Source organism: Anser cygnoides, chromosome W (assembly GCF_040182565.1).
Source record: "Anser cygnoides isolate HZ-2024a breed goose chromosome W, Taihu_goose_T2T_genome, whole genome shotgun sequence".
NCBI classification, from domain to species: domain Eukaryota; kingdom Metazoa; phylum Chordata; class Aves; order Anseriformes; family Anatidae; genus Anser; species Anser cygnoides.
The window spans coordinates 4617042-4636442 of NC_089911.1; the positions used below are offsets into that span (position 1 = coordinate 4617042).

Sequence of the window (19401 nt, forward strand, 5' to 3'; positions counted from 1 at the left end):
AACAAGCAAACAAACAAAAAAACTACTCTTTTTTTTTTTTTTTTAAGGTCAATAAAGTTTTGATGAGGACAAAGTTTACTTTGGTCAAGGTTTATTTTGGGAAAATCCACCCTTTTCAGCCCAAAAGCTCTGTTGGAGGTCAGAAAACCTCCTTGGAGTGTCCAGAGTTTAAAAGGTTTAGGGGCGTGCTTTCATGGGGGATTTCTCCAGATTAGGTTGAGAGATCTTTCCAACCTTCAAGATTTTATAATTTCATGTGAAAAAAAAACTCTTTTTTTAAGGTACAAACCCCACTTTTTAAAATCCAACCCTCCCTTTTCAAGACCCCAAATTCTCACTGCAGGATTAAACCCTCCTTTTTCACACCAAATCCCAATTTTCAGTGCTAGGGGACCCTGTCTTTAGGGTCCGAAGCCTCATTTTGGGGTTTTAAAACCTTTCCTTTCAGTTCTAAGTCCATTTGTGAGGGCTCAAGGCCGAGCCTGGGGGAAACCCTGCGCCCCATGGGGGGGATTCTGCTGCCTTGGGTGGTTTGGGGGAGATTTAGGGGTTTTGCGGTGTTCTGGGAGGCTTTTAGGGGGGTTTTGAGGGGAGCTTTGTGCTTTTTTTTTGGGGGGGGGTGCTTTGTGAAGCTTTATTTTCGGGGGGGGTGGGGAGGGATCCTCGAGCACTGCGTTCAACCTCGAGTCCCACATTCAGTTTTTGGGACCAGATGACCCTGGAGGTCTCTTCCAACCCTAACGACTGAGGACTGTAATTAGCAGAGCCCCCCCCGTTCCCAGAGCCCCCCCATTCCCTGACACGTCCCCGCGTCCCCCCCAGAAGCCACGGGCAGCCATCTCTCCTCAGCCCCTCTGTGCTCCGTGAGGGACCACAAAATGGCCGCCCTCCCTGAGGGCCCCTCAGCCTCCCTGCTGGGCCCGGCCTGCGCCGTGAGGGGGGAGCCGAGGCTGTGCCCCCCTTTTTGGGGTTGCCTCGAAAACAAATCGAAATTCTGAAGGACTGGGGTGGAAAACGGGGTTTTGTGGGTTTACGGCACACAGTAAAGAGCAAAAGTTCAAGGATTTGGGTGGAAAAATGAGGGGTCACACCCCAGCCCTGTTTTGAGAGAATAAAGTTTTATTTTGGTAAATTTGGTTTTGAGAGAATAAAGTTTTGAGAGGATTAAGTTTTGAGAGGACAAAGTTTATTTTGGTCAAGTTTTATTTTGGGAAAATCCACCCTTTTCAGCCCAAAAGCTCTGTTTGAGACCAGAAAACCTCCTTGGAGGTCCTCCTTGGACCATGCCTGGAGGACTTTAAAAGGTTTAAGGGCATGCTTTCATGGGGGATTTCTCCAAAATTAGGTTAAGAGATCTTCCCAACCTTAAAGATTTTGTAATTTTTGGCTATAAACCTCTTTTTTTAAGGTGCAAACCCCACTTTTTAAAATCCAACCCTCCCTTTTCAAGACCCCAAATTCTCACTGCAGGATTAAACCCTCCTTTTTCACACCAAATCCCAATTTTCAGTGCTAGGGGACCCTGTCTTTAGGGTCCGAAGCCTCATTTTGGGGTTTTAAAACCTTTCCTTTCAGTTCTAAGTCCATTTGTGAGGGCTCAAGGCCGAGCCTGGGGGAAAACCTGCGCCCCATGGGGGGGATTCTGCTGCCTTGGGTGGTTTGGGGGAGATTTAGGGGTTTTGGGGTGTTCTGGGGCCTTTTATGGGGGTTTTGAGGGGACCTTGTGCTTTTTTTTTGGGGGGGGGGTGCTTTTTGAAGCTTTATTTTCGGGGGTGGGGGGGATCCTCGAGCACTGCGTTGAACCTCGAGACCCACATTCAGTTTTTGGGACCAGATGACCCTGGAGGTCTCTTCCAACCCTAACGACTGAGGACTGTAATTAGCAGAGGCCCTCCCGTTCCCAGAGCCCCCCCATTCCCTGACACGTCCCCGCGTCCCCCCCAGAAGCCACGGGCAGCCATCTCTCCTCAGCCCCTCTGTGCTCCGTGAGGGACCACAAAATGGCCGCCCTCCCTGAGGGCCCCTCAGCCTCCCTGCTGGGCCCGGCCTGCGCCGTGAGGGGGGAGCCGAGGCTGTGCCCCCCTTTTTGGGGTCTCCTCGAAAAAAAAAAGAAATTCTGAACGACTGGGGTGGAAAACGGGGTTTTGTGGGTTTACGGCACACAGTAAAGAGCAAAAGTTCAAGGATTTGGGTGGAAAAATGAGGGGTCACACCCCAGCCCTGTTTTGAGAGAATAAAGTTTTATTTGGTAAATTTGGTTTTGAGAGAATAAAGTTTTGAGAGGATTAAGTTTTGAGAGGACAAAGTTTATTTTGGTCAAGTTTTATTTTGGGAAAATCCACCCTTTTCAGCCCAAAAGCTCTGTTTGAGACCAGAAAACCTCCTTGGAGGTCCTCCTTGGACCATGCCTGGAGGACTTTAAAAGGTTTAAGGGCATGCTTTCATGGGGGATTTCTCCAAAATTAGGTTAAGAGTCCTTCCCAACCTTAAAGATTTTGTAATTTTTGGCTATAAACCTCTTTTTTTAAGGTGCAAACCCCACTTTTTAAAATCCAACCCTCCCTTTTCAAGACCCCAAATTCTCACTGCAGGATTACACCCTCCTTTTTCACACCAAATCCCAATTTTCAGTGCTAGGGGACCCTGTCTTTAGGGTCCGAAGCCTCATTTTGGGGTTTTAAAACCTTTCCTTTCAGTTCTAAGTCCATTTGTGAGGGCTCAAGGCCGAGCCTGGGGGAAAACCTGCGCCCCATGGGGGGGATTCTGCTGCCTTGGGTGGTTTGGGGGAGATTTAGGGGTTTTGGGGTGTTCTGGGGCCTTTTATGGGGGTTTTGAGGGGACCTTGTGCTTTTTTTTTGGGGGGGGGGGTGCTTTTTGAAGCTTTATTTTCGGGGGTGGGGGGGATCCTCGAGCACTGCGTTGAACCTCGAGACCCACATTCAGTTTTTGGGACCAGATGACCCTGGAGGTCTCTTCCAACCCTAACGACTGAGGACTGTAATTAGCAGAGGCCCTCCCGTTCCCAGAGCCCCCCCATTCCCTGACACGTCCCCGCGTCCCCCCCAGAAGCCACGGGCAGCCATCTCTCCTCAGCCCCTCTGTGCTCCGTGAGGGACCACAAAATGGCCGCCCTCCCTGAGGGCCCCTCAGCCTCCCTGCTGGGCCCGGCCTGCGCCGTGAGGGGGGAGCCGAGGCTGTGCCCCCCTTTTTGGGGTCTCCTCGAAAAAAAAAAGAAATTCTGAACGACTGGGGTGGAAAACGGGGTTTTGTGGGTTTACGGCACACAGTAAAGAGCAAAAGTTCAAGGATTTGGGTGGAAAAATGAGGGGTCACACCCCAGCCCTGTTTTGAGAGAATAAAGTTTTATTTTGGTAAATTTGGTTTTGAGAGAATAAAGTTTTGAGAGGATTAAGTTTTGAGAGGACAAAGTTTATTTTGGTCAAGTTTTATTTTGGGAAAATCCACCCTTTTCAGCCCAAAAGCTCTGTTTGAGACCAGAAAACCTCCTTGGAGGTCCTCCTTGGACCATGCCTGGAGGACTTTAAAAGGTTTAAGGGCATGCTTTCATGGGGGATTTCTCCAAAATTAGGTTAAGAGTCCTTCCCAACCTTAAAGATTTTGTAATTTTTGGCTATAAACCTCTTTTTTTAAGGTGCAAACCCCACTTTTTAAAATCCAACCCTCCCTTTTCAAGACCCCAAATTCTCACTGCAGGATTACACCCTCCTTTTTCACACCAAATCCCAATTTTCAGTGCTAGGGGACCCTGTCTTTAGGGTCCGAAGCCTCATTTTGGGGTTTTAAAACCTTTCCTTTCAGTTCTAAGTCCATTTGTGAGGGCTCAAGGCCGAGCCTGGGGGAAAACCTGCGCCCCATGGGGGGGATTCTGCTGCCTTGGGTGGTTTGGGGGAGATTTAGGGGTTTTGGGGTGTTCTGGGGCCTTTTATGGGGGTTTTGAGGGGACCTTGTGCTTTTTTTTGGGGGGGGGGTGCTTTTTGAAGCTTTATTTTCGGGGGTGGGGGGGATCCTCGAGCACTGCGTTGAACCTCGAGTCCCACATTCAGTTTTTGGGACCAGATGACCCTGGAGGTCTCTTCCAACCCTAACGACTGAGGACTGTAATTAGCAGAGGCCCCCCCCTGTTCCCAGAGCCCCCCCATTCCCTGACACGTCCCCGCGTCCCCCCCAGAAGCCACGGGCAGCCATCTCTCCTCAGCCCCTCTGTGCTCCGTGAGGGACCACAAAATGGCCGCCCTCCCTGAGGGCCCCTCAGCCTCCCTGCTGGGCCCGGCCTGCGCCGTGAGGGGGGAGCCGAGGCTGTGCCCCCCTTTTTGGGGTCTCCTCGAAAAATAATCGAAATTCTGAAGGACTGTGGTGGAAAGCGGGGTTTTGTGGTTGTAGAGCACGCGGTAAACACAAAATTTCAAGGATTTTGGGTGGTCAAAATGAGGGGTCGAACCCTAGCCCCGTTTTGAGAGAATAAAGTTTTATTTTGGTAAATTTTGTTTTGAGAGGAGAAAGTTTTGAGCAGTTAAAGTTTTGATAGGACAAAGTTTATTTTGGTCAATTTTCATTTTGGGAAAATCCACCCTTTTCAGACCAAAAGCACCGTTGGAGGTCAGAAAACCTCCTTAGACCGTGCCTGGAGGAGTTTGAAAGGTTTAGGGGCGTGCTTTCATGGGGGATTTCTCCAGATTAGGTTGAGAGATCTTTCCAACCTTAAAGATTTTGTAATTTTTGGCTATAAACCTCTTTTTTTAAGGTGCAAACCCCACTTTTTAAAATCCAACCCTCCCTTTTCAAGACCCCAAATTCTCACTGCAGGATTAAACCCTCCTTTTTCACACCAAATCCCAGTTTTCAGTGCTAGGGGACCCTGTCTTTAGGGTCGGAAGCCTCATTTTGGGGTTTTAAAACCTCTCTGTGCTCCCCTCTGTGCTCCGTGAGGGACCACAAAATGGCCGCCCTCCCTGAGGGCCCCTCAGCCTCCCTGCTGGGCCCGGCCTGCGCCGTGAGGGGGGAGCCGAGGCTGTGCCCCCCTTTTTGGGGTCGCCTCGAAAACAAATCGAAATTCTGAAGGACTGGGGTGGAAAACGGGGTTTTGTGGGTTTACGGCACACAGTAAAGAGCAAAAGTTCAAGGATTTGGGTGGAAAAATGAGGGGTCACACCCCAGCCCTGTTTTGAGAGAATAAAGTTTTATTTTGGTAAATTTGGTTTTGAGAGAATAAAGTTTTGAGAGGATTAAGTTTTGAGAGGACAAAGTTTATTTTGGTCAAGTTTTATTTTGGGAAAACCCACCCTTTTCAGCCCAAAAGCTCTGTTTGAGACCAGAAAACCTCCTTGGAGGTCCTCCTTGGACCATGCCTGGAGGACTTTAAAAGGTTTAAGGGCATGCTTTCATGGGGGATTTCTCCAAAATTAGGTTAAGAGATCTTTCCAACCTTAAAGATTTTGTAATTTTTGGCTATAAACCTCTTTTTTTAAGGTGCAAACCCCACTTTTTAAAATCCAACCCTCCCTTTTCAAGACCCCAAATTCTCACTGCAGGATTAAACCCTCCTTTTTCACACCAAATCCCAATTTTCAGTGCTAGGGGACCCTGTCTTTAGGGTCCGAAGCCTCATTTTGGGGTTTTAAAACCTTTCCTTTCAGTTCTAAGTCCATTTGTGAGGGCTCAAGGCCGAGCCTGGGGGAAACCCTGCGCCCCATGGGGGGGATTCTGCTGCCTTGGGTGGTTTGGGGGAGATTTAGGGGTTTTGGGGTGTTCTGGGGCCTTTTATGGGAGGCTGACGAGGGTGTGGGGTGGGGGAGCTGAGGCCGTGCCCCCCCCTTTTTGGGGTCTCATGGCCGGGCGGGTGCTGTTGTTAGGGTCCCTTTGTGACCTGGGGGTGGTCCCTTAGTGACCCGCGCCATGTCACGACATAAAAGCCGTTGCCGCCTCGCCGCCCCCCCCAGTGCCTGTCAGGACAGGGCAGGAGCGAGAGGGAGCGAGCCGGAGACCCACCCCGCGTGGAGCTTCATTCCCTCCCTTCGCGCCCCCCTCACCATGGCAGACAAACCCCCCCCCGAGCGGCCCCGCTTGGCCTGGGTGGACAGCTGGGCCACCCCCATTGAGGAATCCTCCGACTTCCTCGAGGTGAAGCAGGAGGAGGAGGAGGAGGAGGTCGTGCCGCTGCCGGGCCGTGAGTGCAGAGAAACCCCCGCCACGAATGCGCCGAGCTCCCCCGGGGGGGGGCTCGCCGCCGCCCCTGCCGCCGCTCTCCCCTCATGGCCCCCTTCGCTGTCTCTCCCCCAGCCTTCGACGACCTGGCCGTGTACCAGGAGGAAGAGGAGGCCGTGACCACCATTGACACCTTTGTAACCAACAAGCAAAAGGTAAAGGCGACCCCCGTGGATGCTTGGGGGCTGGGGGGGGGGCTCCCGGCCGGGGCTCCCCCCCCTCACCGGGGGTCTCCCGCAGAGCCACCTGAGCGAGGAGCAGAAAATGAAGTTTCTGGAGAGCGTCTGCAGCGTCTGCACCACCGCCCGCGAGAAGGGGCTGTCGGCGGGCCTCGACTGCTTCTGTCGCCGCACCGACGTGGCCAGGCACATCGAGGTGAGAAGGGGGGGGAGGCGGGCGGCCGGGGGGGGGCTGCTGCAACCTTGGGTGCCGCCGGGGGCTGGGGGCCGGGTGCCAGCTCCCGTCCCGCTCCCCTCCCGCAGATCGTGCTGGCGTCGGAGCCCCAGGACCAGCTGCAGTCTCCGGTGCGAGAGCAAGCCATGCTGGCCGTCGCCGCCTTGAGGTACGCGCCCGGGGCCGCCTCCGGCCTCGACCGAGGGTTCTTGGGTTCGGGAGGCCGGGCCTCGCCTCGCGCCCTCTCCTCGAGGCCGGGCCTCAGCTGCGGCCTCACTCCCCCCCCCTCTCCTCGCAGCACGGTGCAGGTGATCAAGGTGAGGGAGATGCTGCGGCTGCTCGACACCTGCTTCCAGAGCGTCTTCCTGCTGCCCCCCAAGGAGAAGCTGAACGCGCGCTTCTATGTGATGGTGGGTGCCGGCGCCCCCTCCCCTCCCCTCCCTCCCCTCCCCGGGGGGTTCCCCAGGGCCCTTCCCGGGGCGCCCCCAGCCCCACGCTCACCCCACGCTCGTTCCCCCCCCACTCGCAGACCATGCACGCCGTGGACAGCATGCTGCAGCTGCTGCTGCTCAGCCCGCCGGCCACCAAGCTCCCGGAGAAGCTGCAGAGCGTCGTGCAGGTCTGTCCCGCGCCCGGCTGGGGGGCTTCTCGTCGTCCTGGGGGGCTTCTCGTCGTCCTGGGGGGCTTCTCGTCACCCCGAGGGGCTCCTCCTCACCCCAGGTTGCTCCCCCCCACCCCGAGGGGCTCCCCTTCTCCCTGAGGGGCTCCCCCCCACCCCGAGGGGCTCCCCTTCTCTCTGAGGGTCTCTCCCCCACCCCGAGGGGCTCCCCTTCTCCCTGAGGGGCTCCCCCCCACCCCGAGGGGCTCCCCTTCTCCCTGAGGGGCTCCCCCCCAGCCCCCAGCCCTCCCGAGCCCCGCCGGCAGCTCGCTTTTCTCCTCGCAGGCCCTGATGCGTTTCTGCACCTCCGCGAACGCCCTCGCCCGCAGGAGAGCCATGGAAAGGGTCTGCAAGCTGGGCGAGTTCCTGGCCAAGTGCTCCTCGCTGGAGGTGAGCGGCTCGGCCACCCCCGGCCGCGTCGTTCCCCCCCCCTTTCCCCGCAGCCCCCAGAGCCTCGAGGCCGGGGCCTCCTCCCTCCCCGGCCTCCTCTTCAACCTCCTCCTCGCCTTCCGCAGCCCTTCGGGAGGTACCTGAAGATCTCGCAGAGGACGGACCTCATCCTCACCTGCCTGCAGCTTGTGACAGAAGGCGTGTGCGACGAGGACCAGCACTGGGTCTCCTTTCTGCTCGACGCGACCACCCGAGACCCCATCAGCTGGCTGGCGGACGTGAGAGCCCCCCCGCCCTGAGCCCCCTCCCCCGGCCTCGACGCCCCCCCCCGGCAGGGAAGGAAAGGAGGCCGCTTTTCACCCCCTCGCGTCCCCCCGGCAGGTCCCGCACTTCGTCAACTTCTTCTTCAAAACGCTGAAGAAGCAGCCGGCGCCCGACGTGCGGAAGAGGCTCCTGGAGCTGCTCGTCCTCCTCACGGAGTGCTTCCCCCGCTCCGTGCTCATGACCGTGCTCTTCATCTGCCCGTCCCAAGAAAGGTACCGGCCCCCGAGCCTCCAGGGCGCCCCAAACCGCAGCCCCCGGGGCTCCCCCGATAACCCCGCGGGGCCCCCGCCGATAACGCCCTCTCCGTGCCCGCAGCGCCTCGATGGACATGTGGGAGGTGATGTTTGCCGTGCCCGCCATGGCGAAGCGGCTCCTGCACGAGCTCCACCTGCTGCTGCACGACAGGAACATCCGCGAGTTCCTCGGGGTGGCCGAGGACCTCAGCCTCGTCCGCCTCAGCCTCCTCTACGCCCAGCGCCCCGAAGACCCCGTCCCCAAGGAGCTGCGGGACGTGGAGTGCCTGCAGCGCTGCCTCAGGACCGCCAACTTCCACCTGCTCTGGCTGGCGCTCAAAGGCCTGGCGGCGCTGATGGAGAGGCCGCAGCTGGTGAGCCTCCGCCCTCTTCCCCTCCCCGCTCCCGGCCTCGGCTGGCGGCGCGGCGGCCTCCTCACGCCCCGGTGTTTTCGGCGCAGGCCAAGGCAGGGCAGTGCCTGCTGCCGGACGTGCTGGAGACCCTGCAGTTCGGCAAGCCCCACATCACGGCGGCGGCCCTGGCGGTCTGCGGCAACATCCTCGGCATCGTGGAGAAGAAGGCGGCCAGCCTCACCGCCCTCGAGCTGGTCGACGTGGTCAAGCCTCTCCTGGACAACGTAAGCGGGAGGACGAGCCTCCGCGGCCCCGCGGCGCCCGCCCCGTGCCGGAGCCACGCAGCCGAAACCCCCCGTCCCCCTTCCTCTTCCTCTTCCCCAGGAGGCCGCCGCGGTGCGGGAGAGCTCCATGAAGCTCTTCAAGGCGGCCATGGAGCGCGTGCTGTGGAGGCACAAGACGCAGATGTGGAAGAAGGTGCGCAAGATCCTCGTCCCGCTCTACCTGCGCATGAGCGACGAGACCCACAGCGTGGCCAAGGTAAGCGCCGGCGACGGAGGCTCGCGGCGAGGCCGGAGGGCGCGAGGAGCCGGCGCCGAGCCCCGTGCCTCCGCTGCCTCGCAGGCCTCCCAAGAAGCCCTCATGGCGGCGGCGGAGCTCTTGTGGTGGGATGAGCTGAAGGACGTGGCCCACATGGAGCAGACCTGGAGGATCAGAGCGTGCCTGGTGAGGGCGGCCTCCGCGGCGAGGCTGGCGGGGGGCTCTCGGGGGCTCCCCGAGGTGGGTGGGTGGGGGGGGAAGAAACGGGGCCGGGGAGGCTCACCGAGCCTCGCGGCCTCTCCAGCTGCAGCAGGATCGAGACCGGGTAGAGAAGCGCCTACAGCAGAGCCGGGCGTACCTGGAGGACCCTCAGGCATCCGTGCGCGAGGAGACCGTGAGGTTCATCGGTGAGGCCACCTCCCTGCCCCAGCGGCCTCCGCAAGAGGCCCCGCGGCCTCCCCTCGCCCTGCCCGGGGCGGAGGCTGACGGGCGGCTTTGCTCCTAGGGCTCGCCGCGGAGCTCCTCCAGGACCAGAGCGAAGAGAAGCTGCGCGAAATCATCGACAGTGAGTGAGGGGAGCACTGGAGGCCGGGCGGGGGAGGACTGGAGGCCGGGCCTCCGCCCCGGGGGAGGCGCGGTGGAGGCTGGGGGGGGGAACGAATCGGGGGGGCCGCGGGGCGCTCGGAGCGGCTGCTCCCCGCGTTCCTCCCGGCTGGGGGGCTCCCGGAGGGGTCTCCGCGGCCCGAGCGGAGGCTCCAGCCTCTCTCCGTCCTCCCGCAGTCCTGCAGCCCATGATGCACGACGCGGCGCCCTCGGTGCGCGCGGAGACCTCCCGCACCATCCAGGCCCTGCTGCAGCATCGCAAGTGGCTCCGGCGGCTGCCGGTGCCGTGGAACCCGCTGGCGGCGCTCTGCTGCTGGCCTCGAAGGCGCCGCCAGAGGCCGAAGACCGAGCCCCAGCCCGAGGAGAGCCCAGAAGGTTCCGGCTCTGAAGGGACGTCCAAGGACCCATCCCCCTGCCAGAGCAAGGACGACTAGCTCACCTCACGGCCGCAGGGGGTTCGGATGCCTGCAGAGGAGCCTCCGCACCCCCCCCGGGCAGCCTGCTCCACGTTTTGCCGCCCTCACCACAAATAAATTTCGTCCCCATGTTTGTCCGGTGCCTCCTGCGTTCACCCCTCGGCGTCCTCCGAGCTAAAGACCCCCTCGGCCTCTCCTCCTAAGGGAGGCGCTCCGCAGCCTCCATCATCCTCACAGCTCCGCGCCGGCCTCCCTCCTGTGCCCTGCCTCCTCCTTTGGTGCCTGCTGAGGTGGCCTCCAAGGAGACGGGGGGAGCCCAACCTTAAAGACTTTATAATTTCATGTGAAAAAAAAAAAAAAAACCCTACTCTTTTTTTTTTTTTTTACGGTCCAAACCCCACTTTTTTTTTTTTAAGATTTGAGCAGTTAAGGTTTTGATAGGACAAAGTTTATTTTGGTCACGTTTCATTTTGGGTGGTAAAATCCACCCTTTTCAGACCAAAAGCACCGCTGGAGGTCAGAAAACCTCCTTAGACCGTGCCTGGAGGAGTTTGAAAGGTTTAGGGGCGCGCTTTCATGGGGGATTTCTCCAAATTAGGCTGAGAGATCTTTCCAACCTTAAAGATTTTATCGTTTCAAGCTGAAAATAAACCTCTTTAAGGGACCACAAAATGGCCGCCCTCCCTGAGGGCTCCCTCAGCCTCCCTGCTGGGCCCGCCTGCACCGTGAGGGGGGAGCCGAGGCTGTGCCCCCCTTTTTGGGGTCTCCTCGAAAAAGAAATCGAAATTCTGAAGGACTCGGGGGTGGAAAACGGGGTTTTGTAGTTTTATGGCACGCAGTAAAGAGCAAAAGTTCAAGGATTTGGGTGGACAAATGAGGGGTCACACCCCAGCCCCATTTTGAGAGGAGAGAGTTTTCTTTGGGTAAATTTTGTTTTGAGAGGATAAAGTTTTGAGAGGACAAAGTTTACTTTGGTCAAGGTTTATTTTGGGAAAATCCACCCTTTTCAGCCCAAAAGCTCTGTTGGAGGTCAGAAAACCTCCTTGGAGGTCCAGAGTTTAAAAGGTTTAGGGGCGTGCTTTCATGGGGGATTTCTCCAGATTAGGTTGAGAGATCTTTCCAACCTTCAAGATTTTATAATTTCATGTGAAAAAAAAACTCTTTTTTTAAGGTACAAACCCCACTTTTTAAAATCCAACCCTCCCTTTTCAAGACCCCAAATTCTCACTGCAGGATTAAACCCTCCTTTTTCACACCAAATCCCAATTTTCAGTGCTAGGGGACCCTGTCTTTAGGGTCCGAAGCCTCATTTTGGGGTTTTAAAACCTTTCCTTTCAGTTCTAAGTCCATTTGTGAGGGCTCAAGGCCGAGCCTGGGGGAAACCCTGCGCCCCATGGGGGGGATTCTGCTGCCTTGGGTGGTTTGGGGGAGATTTAGGGGTTTTGCGGTGTTCTGGGAGGCTTTTAGGGGGGTTTTGAGGGGAGCTTTGTGCTTTTTTTTGGGGGGGGGTGCTTTGTGAAGCTTTATTTTCGGGGGGGGTGGGGAGGGATCCTCGAGCACTGCGTTCAACCTCGAGTCCCACATTCAGTTTTTGGGACCAGATGACCCTGGAGGTCTCTTCCAACCCTAACGACTGAGGACTGTAATTAGCAGAGCCCCCCCCGTTCCCAGAGCCCCCCCATTCCCTGACACGTCCCCGCGTCCCCCCCAGAAGCCACGGGCAGCCATCTCTCCTCAGCCCCTCTGTGCTCCGTGAGGGACCACAAAATGGCCGCCCTCCCTGAGGGCCCCTCAGCCTCCCTGCTGGGCCCGGCCTGCGCCGTGAGGGGGGAGCCGAGGCTGTGCCCCCCTTTTTGGGGTCGCCTCGAAAACAAATCGAAATTCTGAAGGACTGGGGTTGAAAACGGGGTTTTGTGGGTTTACGGCACACAGTAAAGAGCAAAAGTTCAAGGATTTGGGTGGAAAAATGAGGGGTCACACCCCAGCCCTGTTTTGAGAGAATAAAGTTTTATTTTGGTAAATTTGGTTTTGAGAGAATAAAGTTTTGAGAGGATTAAGTTTTGAGAGGACAAAGTTTATTTTGGTCAAGTTTTATTTTGGGAAAATCCACCCTTTTCAGCCCAAAAGCTCTGTTTGAGACCAGAAAACCTCCTTGGAGGTCCTCCTTGGACCATGCCTGGAGGACTTTAAAAGGTTTAAGGGCATGCTTTCATGGGGGATTTCTCCAAAATTAGGTTAAGAGTCCTTCCCAACCTTAAAGATTTTGTAATTTTTGGCTATAAACCTCTTTTTTTAAGGTGCAAACCCCACTTTTTAAAATCCAACCCTCCCTTTTCAAGACCCCAAATTCTCACTGCAGGATTAAACCCTCCTTTTTCACACCAAATCCCAATTTTCAGTGCTAGGGGACCCTGTCTTTAGGGTCCGAAGCCTCATTTTGGGGTTTTAAAACCTTTCCTTTCAGTTCTAAGTCCATTTGTGAGGGCTCAAGGCCGAGCCTGGGGGAAAACCTGCGCCCCATGGGGGGGATTCTGCTGCCTTGGGTGGTTTGGGGGAGATTTAGGGGTTTTGGGGTGTTCTGGGGCCTTTTATGGGGGTTTTGAGGGGACCTTGTGCTTTTTTTTGGGGGGGGGGTGCTTTTTGAAGCTTTATTTTCGGGGGTGGGGGGGATCCTCGAGCACTGCGTTGAACCTCGAGCCCCACATTCAGTTTTTGGGACCAGATGACCCTGGAGGTCTCTTCCAACCCTAACGACTGAGGACTGTAATTAGCAGAGGCCCTCCCGTTCCCAGAGCCCCCCCACTCCCTGACACGTCCCCGCGTCCCCCCCAGAAGCCACGGGCAGCCATCTCTCCTCAGCCCCTCTGTGCTCCGTGAGGGACCACAAAATGGCCGCCCTCCCTGAGGGCCCCTCAGCCTCCCTGCTGGGCCCGGCCTGCGCCGTGAGGGGGGAGCCGAGGCTGTGCCCCCCTTTTTGGGGTCGCCTCGAAAACAAATCGAAATTCTGAAGGACTGGGGTGGAAAACGGGGTTTTGTGGGTTTACGGCACACAGTAAAGAGCAAAAGTTCAAGGATTTGGGTGGAAAAATGAGGGGTCACACCCCAGCCCTGTTTTGAGAGAATAAAGTTTTATTTTGGTAAATTTGGTTTTGAGAGAATAAAGTTTTGAGAGGATTAAGTTTTGAGAGGACAAAGTTTATTTTGGTCAAGTTTTATTTTGGGAAAATCCACCCTTTTCAGCCCAAAAGCTCTGTTTGAGACCAGAAAACCTCCTTGGAGGTCCTCCTTGGACCATGCCTGGAGGACTTTAAAAGGTTTAAGGGCATGCTTTCATGGGGGATTTCTCCAAAATTAGGTTAAGAGATCTTTCCAACCTTAAAGATTTTGTAATTTTTGGCTATAAACCTCTTTTTTTAAGGTGCAAACCCCACTTTTTAAAATCCAACCCTCCCTTTTCAAGACCCCAAATTCTCACTGCAGGATTAAACCCTCCTTTTTCACACCAAATCCCAATTTTCAGTGCTAGGGGACCCTGTCTTTAGGGTCCGAAGCCTCATTTTGGGGTTTTAAAACCTTTTCTTTCAGTTCTAAGTCCATTTGTGAGGGCTCAAGGCCGAGCCTGGGGGAAAACCTGCGCCCCATGGGGGGGATTCTGCTGCCTTGGGTGGTTTGGGGGAGATTTAGGGGTTTTGGGGTGTTCTGGGGCCTTTTATGGGAGGCTGACGAGGGTGTGGGGTGGGGGAGCTGAGGCCGTGCCCCCCCCTTTTTGGGGTCTCATGGCCGGGCGGGTGCTGTTGTTAGGGTCCCTTTGTGACCTGGGGGTGGTCCCTTAGTGACCCGCGCCATGTCACGACATAAAAGCCGTTGCCGCCTCGCCGCCCCCCCCAGTGCCTGTCAGGACAGGGCAGGAGCGAGAGGGAGCGAGCCGGAGACCCACCCCGCGTGGAGCTTCATTCCCTCCCTTCGCGCCCCCCTCACCATGGCAGACAAACCCCCCCCCGAGCGGCCCCGCTTGGCCTGGGTGGACAGCTGGGCCACCCCCATTGAGGAATCCTCCGACTTCCTCGAGGTGAAGCAGGAGGAGGAGGAGGAGGAGGTCGTGCCGCTGCCGGGCCGTGAGTGCAGAGAAACCCCCGCCACGAATGCGCCGAGCTCCCCCGGGGGGGGGCTCGCCGCCGCCCCTGCCGCCGCTCTCCCCTCATGGCCCCCTTCGCTGTCTCTCCCCCAGCCTTCGACGACCTGGCCGTGTACCAGGAGGAAGAGGAGGCCGTGACCACCATTGACACCTTTGTAACCAACAAGCAAAAGGTAAAGGCGACCCCCGTGGATGCTTGGGGGCTGGGGGGGGGGCTCCCGGCCGGGGCTCCCCCCCCTCACCGGGGGTCTCCCGCAGAGCCACCTGAGCGAGGAGCAGAAAATGAAGTTTCTGGAGAGCGTCTGCAGCGTCTGCACCACCGCCCGCGAGAAGGGGCTGTCGGCGGGCCTCGACTGCTTCTGTCGCCGCACCGACGTGGCCAGGCACATCGAGGTGAGAAGGGGGGGAGGCGGGCGGCCGGGGGGGGGCTGCTGCAACCTTGGGTGCCGCCGGGGGCTGGGGGCCGGGTGCCAGCTCCCGTCCCGCTCCCCTCCCGCAGATCGTGCTGGCGTCGGAGCCCCAGGACCAGCTGCAGTCTCCGGTGCGAGAGCAAGCCATGCTGGCCGTCGCCGCCTTGAGGTACGCGCCCGGGGCCGCCTCCGGCCTCGACCGAGGGTTCTTGGGTTCGGGAGGCCGGGCCTCGCCTCGCGCCCTCTCCTCGAGGCCGGGCCTCAGCTGCGGCCTCACTCCCCCCCCCTCTCCTCGCAGCACGGTGCAGGTGATCAAGGTGAGGGAGATGCTGCGGCTGCTCGACACCTGCTTCCAGAGCGTCTTCCTGCTGCCCCCCAAGGAGAAGCTGAACGCGCGCTTCTATGTGATGGTGGGTGCCGGCGCCCCCTCCCCTCCCCTCCCTCCCCTCCCCGGGGGGTTCCCCAGGGCCCTTCCCGGGGCGCCCCCAGCCCCACGCTCACCCCACGCTCGTTCCCCCCCCACTCGCAGACCATGCACGCCGTGGACAGCATGCTGCAGCTGCTGCTGCTCAGCCCGCCGGCCACCAAGCTCCCGGAGAAGCTGCAGAGCGTCGTGCAGGTCTGTCCCGCGCCCGGCTGGGGGGCTTCTCGTCGTCCTGGGGGGCTTCTCGTCGTCCTGGGGGGCTTCTCGTCACCCCGAGGGGCTCCTCCTCACCCCAGGTTGCTCCCCCCCACCCCGAGGGGCTCCCCTTCTCCCTGAGGGGCTCCCCCCCACCCCGAGGGGCTCCCCTTCTCTCTGAGGGTCTCTCCCCCACCCCGAGGGGCTCCCCTTCTCCCTGAGGGGCTCCCCCCCACCCCGAGGGGCTCCCCTTCTCCCTGAGGGGCTCCCCCCCAGCCCCCAGCCCTCCCGAGCCCCGCCGGCAGCTCGCTTTTCTCCTCGCAGGCCCTGATGCGTTTCTGCACCTCCGCGAACGCCCTCGCCCGCAGGAGAGCCATGGAAAGGGTCTGCAAGCTGGGCGAGTTCCTGGCCAAGTGCTCCTCGCTGGAGGTGAGCGGCTCGGCCACCCCCGGCCGCGTCGTTCCCCCCCCTTTCCCCGCAGCCCCCAGAGCCTCGAGGCCGGGGCCTCCTCCCTCCCCGGCCTCCTCTTCAACCTCCTCCTCGCCTTCCGCAGCCCTTCGGGAGGTACCTGAAGATCTCGCAGAGGACGGACCTCATCCTCACCTGCCTGCAGCTTGTGACAGAAGGCGTGTGCGACGAGGACCAGCACTGGGTCTCCTTTCTGCTCGACGCGACCACCCGAGACCCCATCAGCTGGCTGGCGGACGTGAGAGCCCCCCCGCCCTGAGCCCCCTCCCCCGGCCTCGACGCCCCCCCCGGCAGGGAAGGAAAGGAGGCCGCTTTTCACCCCCCCCGCGTCCCCCCGGCAGGTCCCGCACTTCGTCAACTTCTTCTTCAAAACGCTGAAGAAGCAGCCGGCGCCCGACGTGCGGAAGAGGCTCCTGGAGCTGCTCGTCCTCCTCACGGAGTGCTTCCCCCGCTCCGTGCTCATGACCGTGCTCTTCATCTGCCCGTCCCAAGAAAGGTACCGGCCCCCGAGCCTCCAGGGCACCCCAAACCGCAGCCCCCGGGGCTCCCCCGATAACCCCGCGGGGCCCCCGCCGATAACGCCCTCTCCGTGCCCGCAGCGCCTCGATGGACATGTGGGAGGTGATGTTTGCCGTGCCCGCCATGGCGAAGCGGCTCCTGCACGAGCTCCACCTGCTGCTGCACGACAGGAACATCCGCGAGTTCCTCGGGGTGGCCGAGGACCTCAGCCTCGTCCGCCTCAGCCTCCTCTACGCCCAGCGCCCCGAAGACCCCGTCCCCAAGGAGCTGCGGGACGTGGAGTGCCTGCAGCGCTGCCTCAGGACCGCCAACTTCCACCTGCTCTGGCTGGCGCTCAAAGGCCTGGCGGCGCTGATGGAGAGGCCGCAGCTGGTGAGCCTCCGCCCTCTTCCCCTCCCCGCTCCCGGCCTCGGCTGGCGGCGCGGCGGCCTCCTCACGCCCCGGTGTTTTCGGCGCAGGCCAAGGCAGGGCAGTGCCTGCTGCCGGACGTGCTGGAGACCCTGCAGTTCGGCAAGCCCCACATCACGGCGGCGGCCCTGGCGGTCTGCGGCAACATCCTCGGCATCGTGGAGAAGAAGGCGGCCAGCCTCACCGCCCTCGAGCTGGTCGACGTGGTCAAGCCTCTCCTGGACAACGTAAGCGGGAGGACGAGCCTCCGCGGCCCCGCGGCGCCCGCCCCGTGCCGGAGCCACGCAGCCGAAACGCCCCGTCCCCCTTCCTCTTCCTCTTCCCCAGGAGGCCGCCGCGGTGCGGGAGAGCTCCATGAAGCTCTTCAAGGCGGCCATGGAGCGCGTGCTGTGGAGGCACAAGACGCAGATGTGGAAGAAGGTGCGCAAGATCCTCGTCCCGCTCTACCTGCGCATGAGCGACGAGACCCACAGCGTGGCCAAGGTAAGCGCCGGCGACGGAGGCTCGCGGCGAGGCCGGAGGGCGCGAGGAGCCGGCGCCGAGCCCCGTGCCTCCGCTGCCTCGCAGGCCTCCCAAGAAGCCCTCATGGCGGCGGCGGAGCTCTTGTGGTGGGATGAGCTGAAGGACGTGGCCCACATGGAGCAGACCTGGAGGATCAGAGCGTGCCTGGTGAGGGCGGCCTCCGCGGCGAGGCTGGCGGGGGGCTCTCGGGGGCTCCCCGAGGTGGGTGGGTGGGGGGGGGAGAAACGGGGCCGGGGAGGCTCACCGAGCCTCGCGGCCTCTCCAGCTGCAGCAGGATCGAGACCGGGTAGAGAAGCGCCTACAGCAGAGCCGGGCGTACCTGGAGGACCCTCAGGCATCCGTGCGCGAGGAGACCGTGAGGTTCATCGGTGAGGCCACCTCCCTGCCCCAGCGGCCTCCGCAAGAGGCCCCGCGGCCTCCCCTCGCCCTGCCCGGGGCGGAGGCTGACGGGCGGCTTTGCTCCTAGGGCTCGCCGCGGAGCTCCTCCAGGACCAGAGCGAAGAGAAGCTGCGCGAAATCATCGACAGTGAGTGAGGGGAGCACTGGAGGCCGGGCGGGGGAGGACTGGAGGCCGGGCCTCCGCCCCGGGGGAGGCGCGGTGGAGGCTGGGGGGGGGAACGAATCGGGGGGGCCGCGGGGCGCTCGGAGCGGCTGCTCCCCGCGTTCCTCCCGGCTGGGGGGCTCCCGGAGGGGTCTCCGCGGCCCGAGCGGAGGCTCCAGCCTCTCTCCGTCCTCCCGCAGTCCTGCAGCCCATGATGCACGACGCGGCGCCCTCGGTGCGCGCGGAGACCTCCCGCACCATCCAGGCCCTGCTGCAGCATCGCAAGTGGCTCCGGCGGCTGCCGGTGCCGTGGAACCCGCTGGCGGCGCTCTGCTGCTGGCCTCGAAGGCGCCGCCAGAGGCCGAAGACCGAGCCCCAGCCCGAGGAGAGCCCAGAAGGTTCCGGCTCTGAAGGGACGTCCAAGGACCCATCCCCCTGCCAGAGCAAGGACGACTAGCTCACCTCACGGCCGCAGGGGGTTCGGATGCCTGCAGAGGAGCCTCCGCACCCCCCCCGGGCAGCCTGCTCCACGTTTTGCCGCCCTCACCACAAATAAATTTCGTCCCCATGTTTGTCCGGTGCCTCCTGCGTTCACCCCTCGGCGTCCTCCGAGCTAAAGACCCCCTCGGCCTCTCCTCCTAAGGGAGGCGCTCCGCAGCCTCCATCATCCTCACAGCTCCGCGCCAGCCTCCCTCGAGCAGCTCCCGTCCTCCCGGAGCTCAGGGCCCGGAACTGGACGCGATGTCCCCCACGCGGCCTCGCCGGGGCAGAGCAGAGGAGGACGAGGACCTCTCCCGACCTCCTGAGCACCCCCAGGAAGAGGACGAAGGCCAAGAAGGCCAGCGGGGCACGGTGCTGGCTTGTGGTCATCTGCCACTCGGGTTGGCCCAGCAGCTCCTTCTCCTTCTGTCCTCCGCAGACGCTCCTCTTCCCCTCGAGTGGGCCCCGCCCAACCCCGCAGCTCCCCGTCCTCTGCCTCCCACCCCCTGGGACGCGCTGCCCCTGATCCTTGAATTCCACCCAACTCTCTCGATCCTCTGCCTTCGAGTACCTCGTCCCGTGGGATTTCCCCTGGGAAATGCTCGAAAAGGCCGAAGTCCGACCCTGCCGAAGTCCGAGGTCGCTGCCCGCAACTTTTGCCGCCTCCGCGAGCCCCTCGTTAGCGAGGACGAGGCCCGGCAGCTCCTCTCCTCGTTGGCGCCTTGGAGTCCTCGGTCAACCAGAGGAACCGCCTGGGCTGCGTAGGCCTTCCAGGAGACGTCGGGGTCACTGAAATCCCCCTGCCCCTTAGTTCTCACCCCCAGACCTTCTACTCGCTCCTCGTCCTCCCAAGAAGGACATCAACCCGTGCAGGAGCACGCTGGGCGTACGGGGGCTGTCCCACCGCGCCTCGGATGACCCCAAAAAGAACCCAAAGCCCTGCCTGAGGCACCGGGCCCATAGCCACGCGTTCATGGACCGTATCCTTCGACTCCATCCCAGAACGTAGTCGGGGAGCTGTAGAGAGCAAGGAGGTCTCCCCGGAGCCTTCTCCAGGCCAAACAAACCCAGGTTCCCTCGGCCACTCCTCGCAGGACGTGTTCCAGAACCTTCCCCAGCTTTGTTGCCCTGCCTCTGGCCACGCTCCAGGGCCTCGATGTCCTTCTG

The 19401-nt window shown here is 60.3% G+C and overlaps 2 protein-coding genes across 2 annotated transcripts; both read left to right on the forward strand.

The window, feature by feature from the left end:
* Positions 1-6048: 6048 nt before the first annotated feature.
* LOC136788570 (uncharacterized) lies at positions 6049-10266 on the forward strand. Its single transcript, XM_066987130.1, has 16 exons — positions 6049-6184; positions 6298-6377; positions 6463-6597; positions 6705-6784; positions 6914-7025; positions 7145-7234; positions 7559-7663; positions 7789-7941; positions 8045-8199; positions 8303-8594; positions 8681-8857; positions 8958-9113; positions 9198-9299; positions 9418-9520; positions 9619-9678; positions 9894-10266. The coding sequence occupies exons 1-16, from the start codon at positions 6049-6051 to the stop codon at positions 10148-10150; spliced, it is 2193 nt and encodes a 730-aa protein (XP_066843231.1). The 3' UTR covers positions 10151-10266.
* A 3845-nt stretch (positions 10267-14111) lies between these two features.
* On the forward strand, positions 14112-18327 carry LOC136788571 (uncharacterized). Its single transcript, XM_066987131.1, has 16 exons — positions 14112-14247; positions 14361-14440; positions 14526-14660; positions 14767-14846; positions 14976-15087; positions 15207-15296; positions 15621-15725; positions 15850-16002; positions 16106-16260; positions 16364-16655; positions 16742-16918; positions 17019-17174; positions 17259-17360; positions 17479-17581; positions 17680-17739; positions 17955-18327. The coding sequence occupies exons 1-16, from the start codon at positions 14112-14114 to the stop codon at positions 18209-18211; spliced, it is 2193 nt and encodes a 730-aa protein (XP_066843232.1). The 3' UTR covers positions 18212-18327.
* Positions 18328-19401: the final 1074 nt, after the last annotated feature.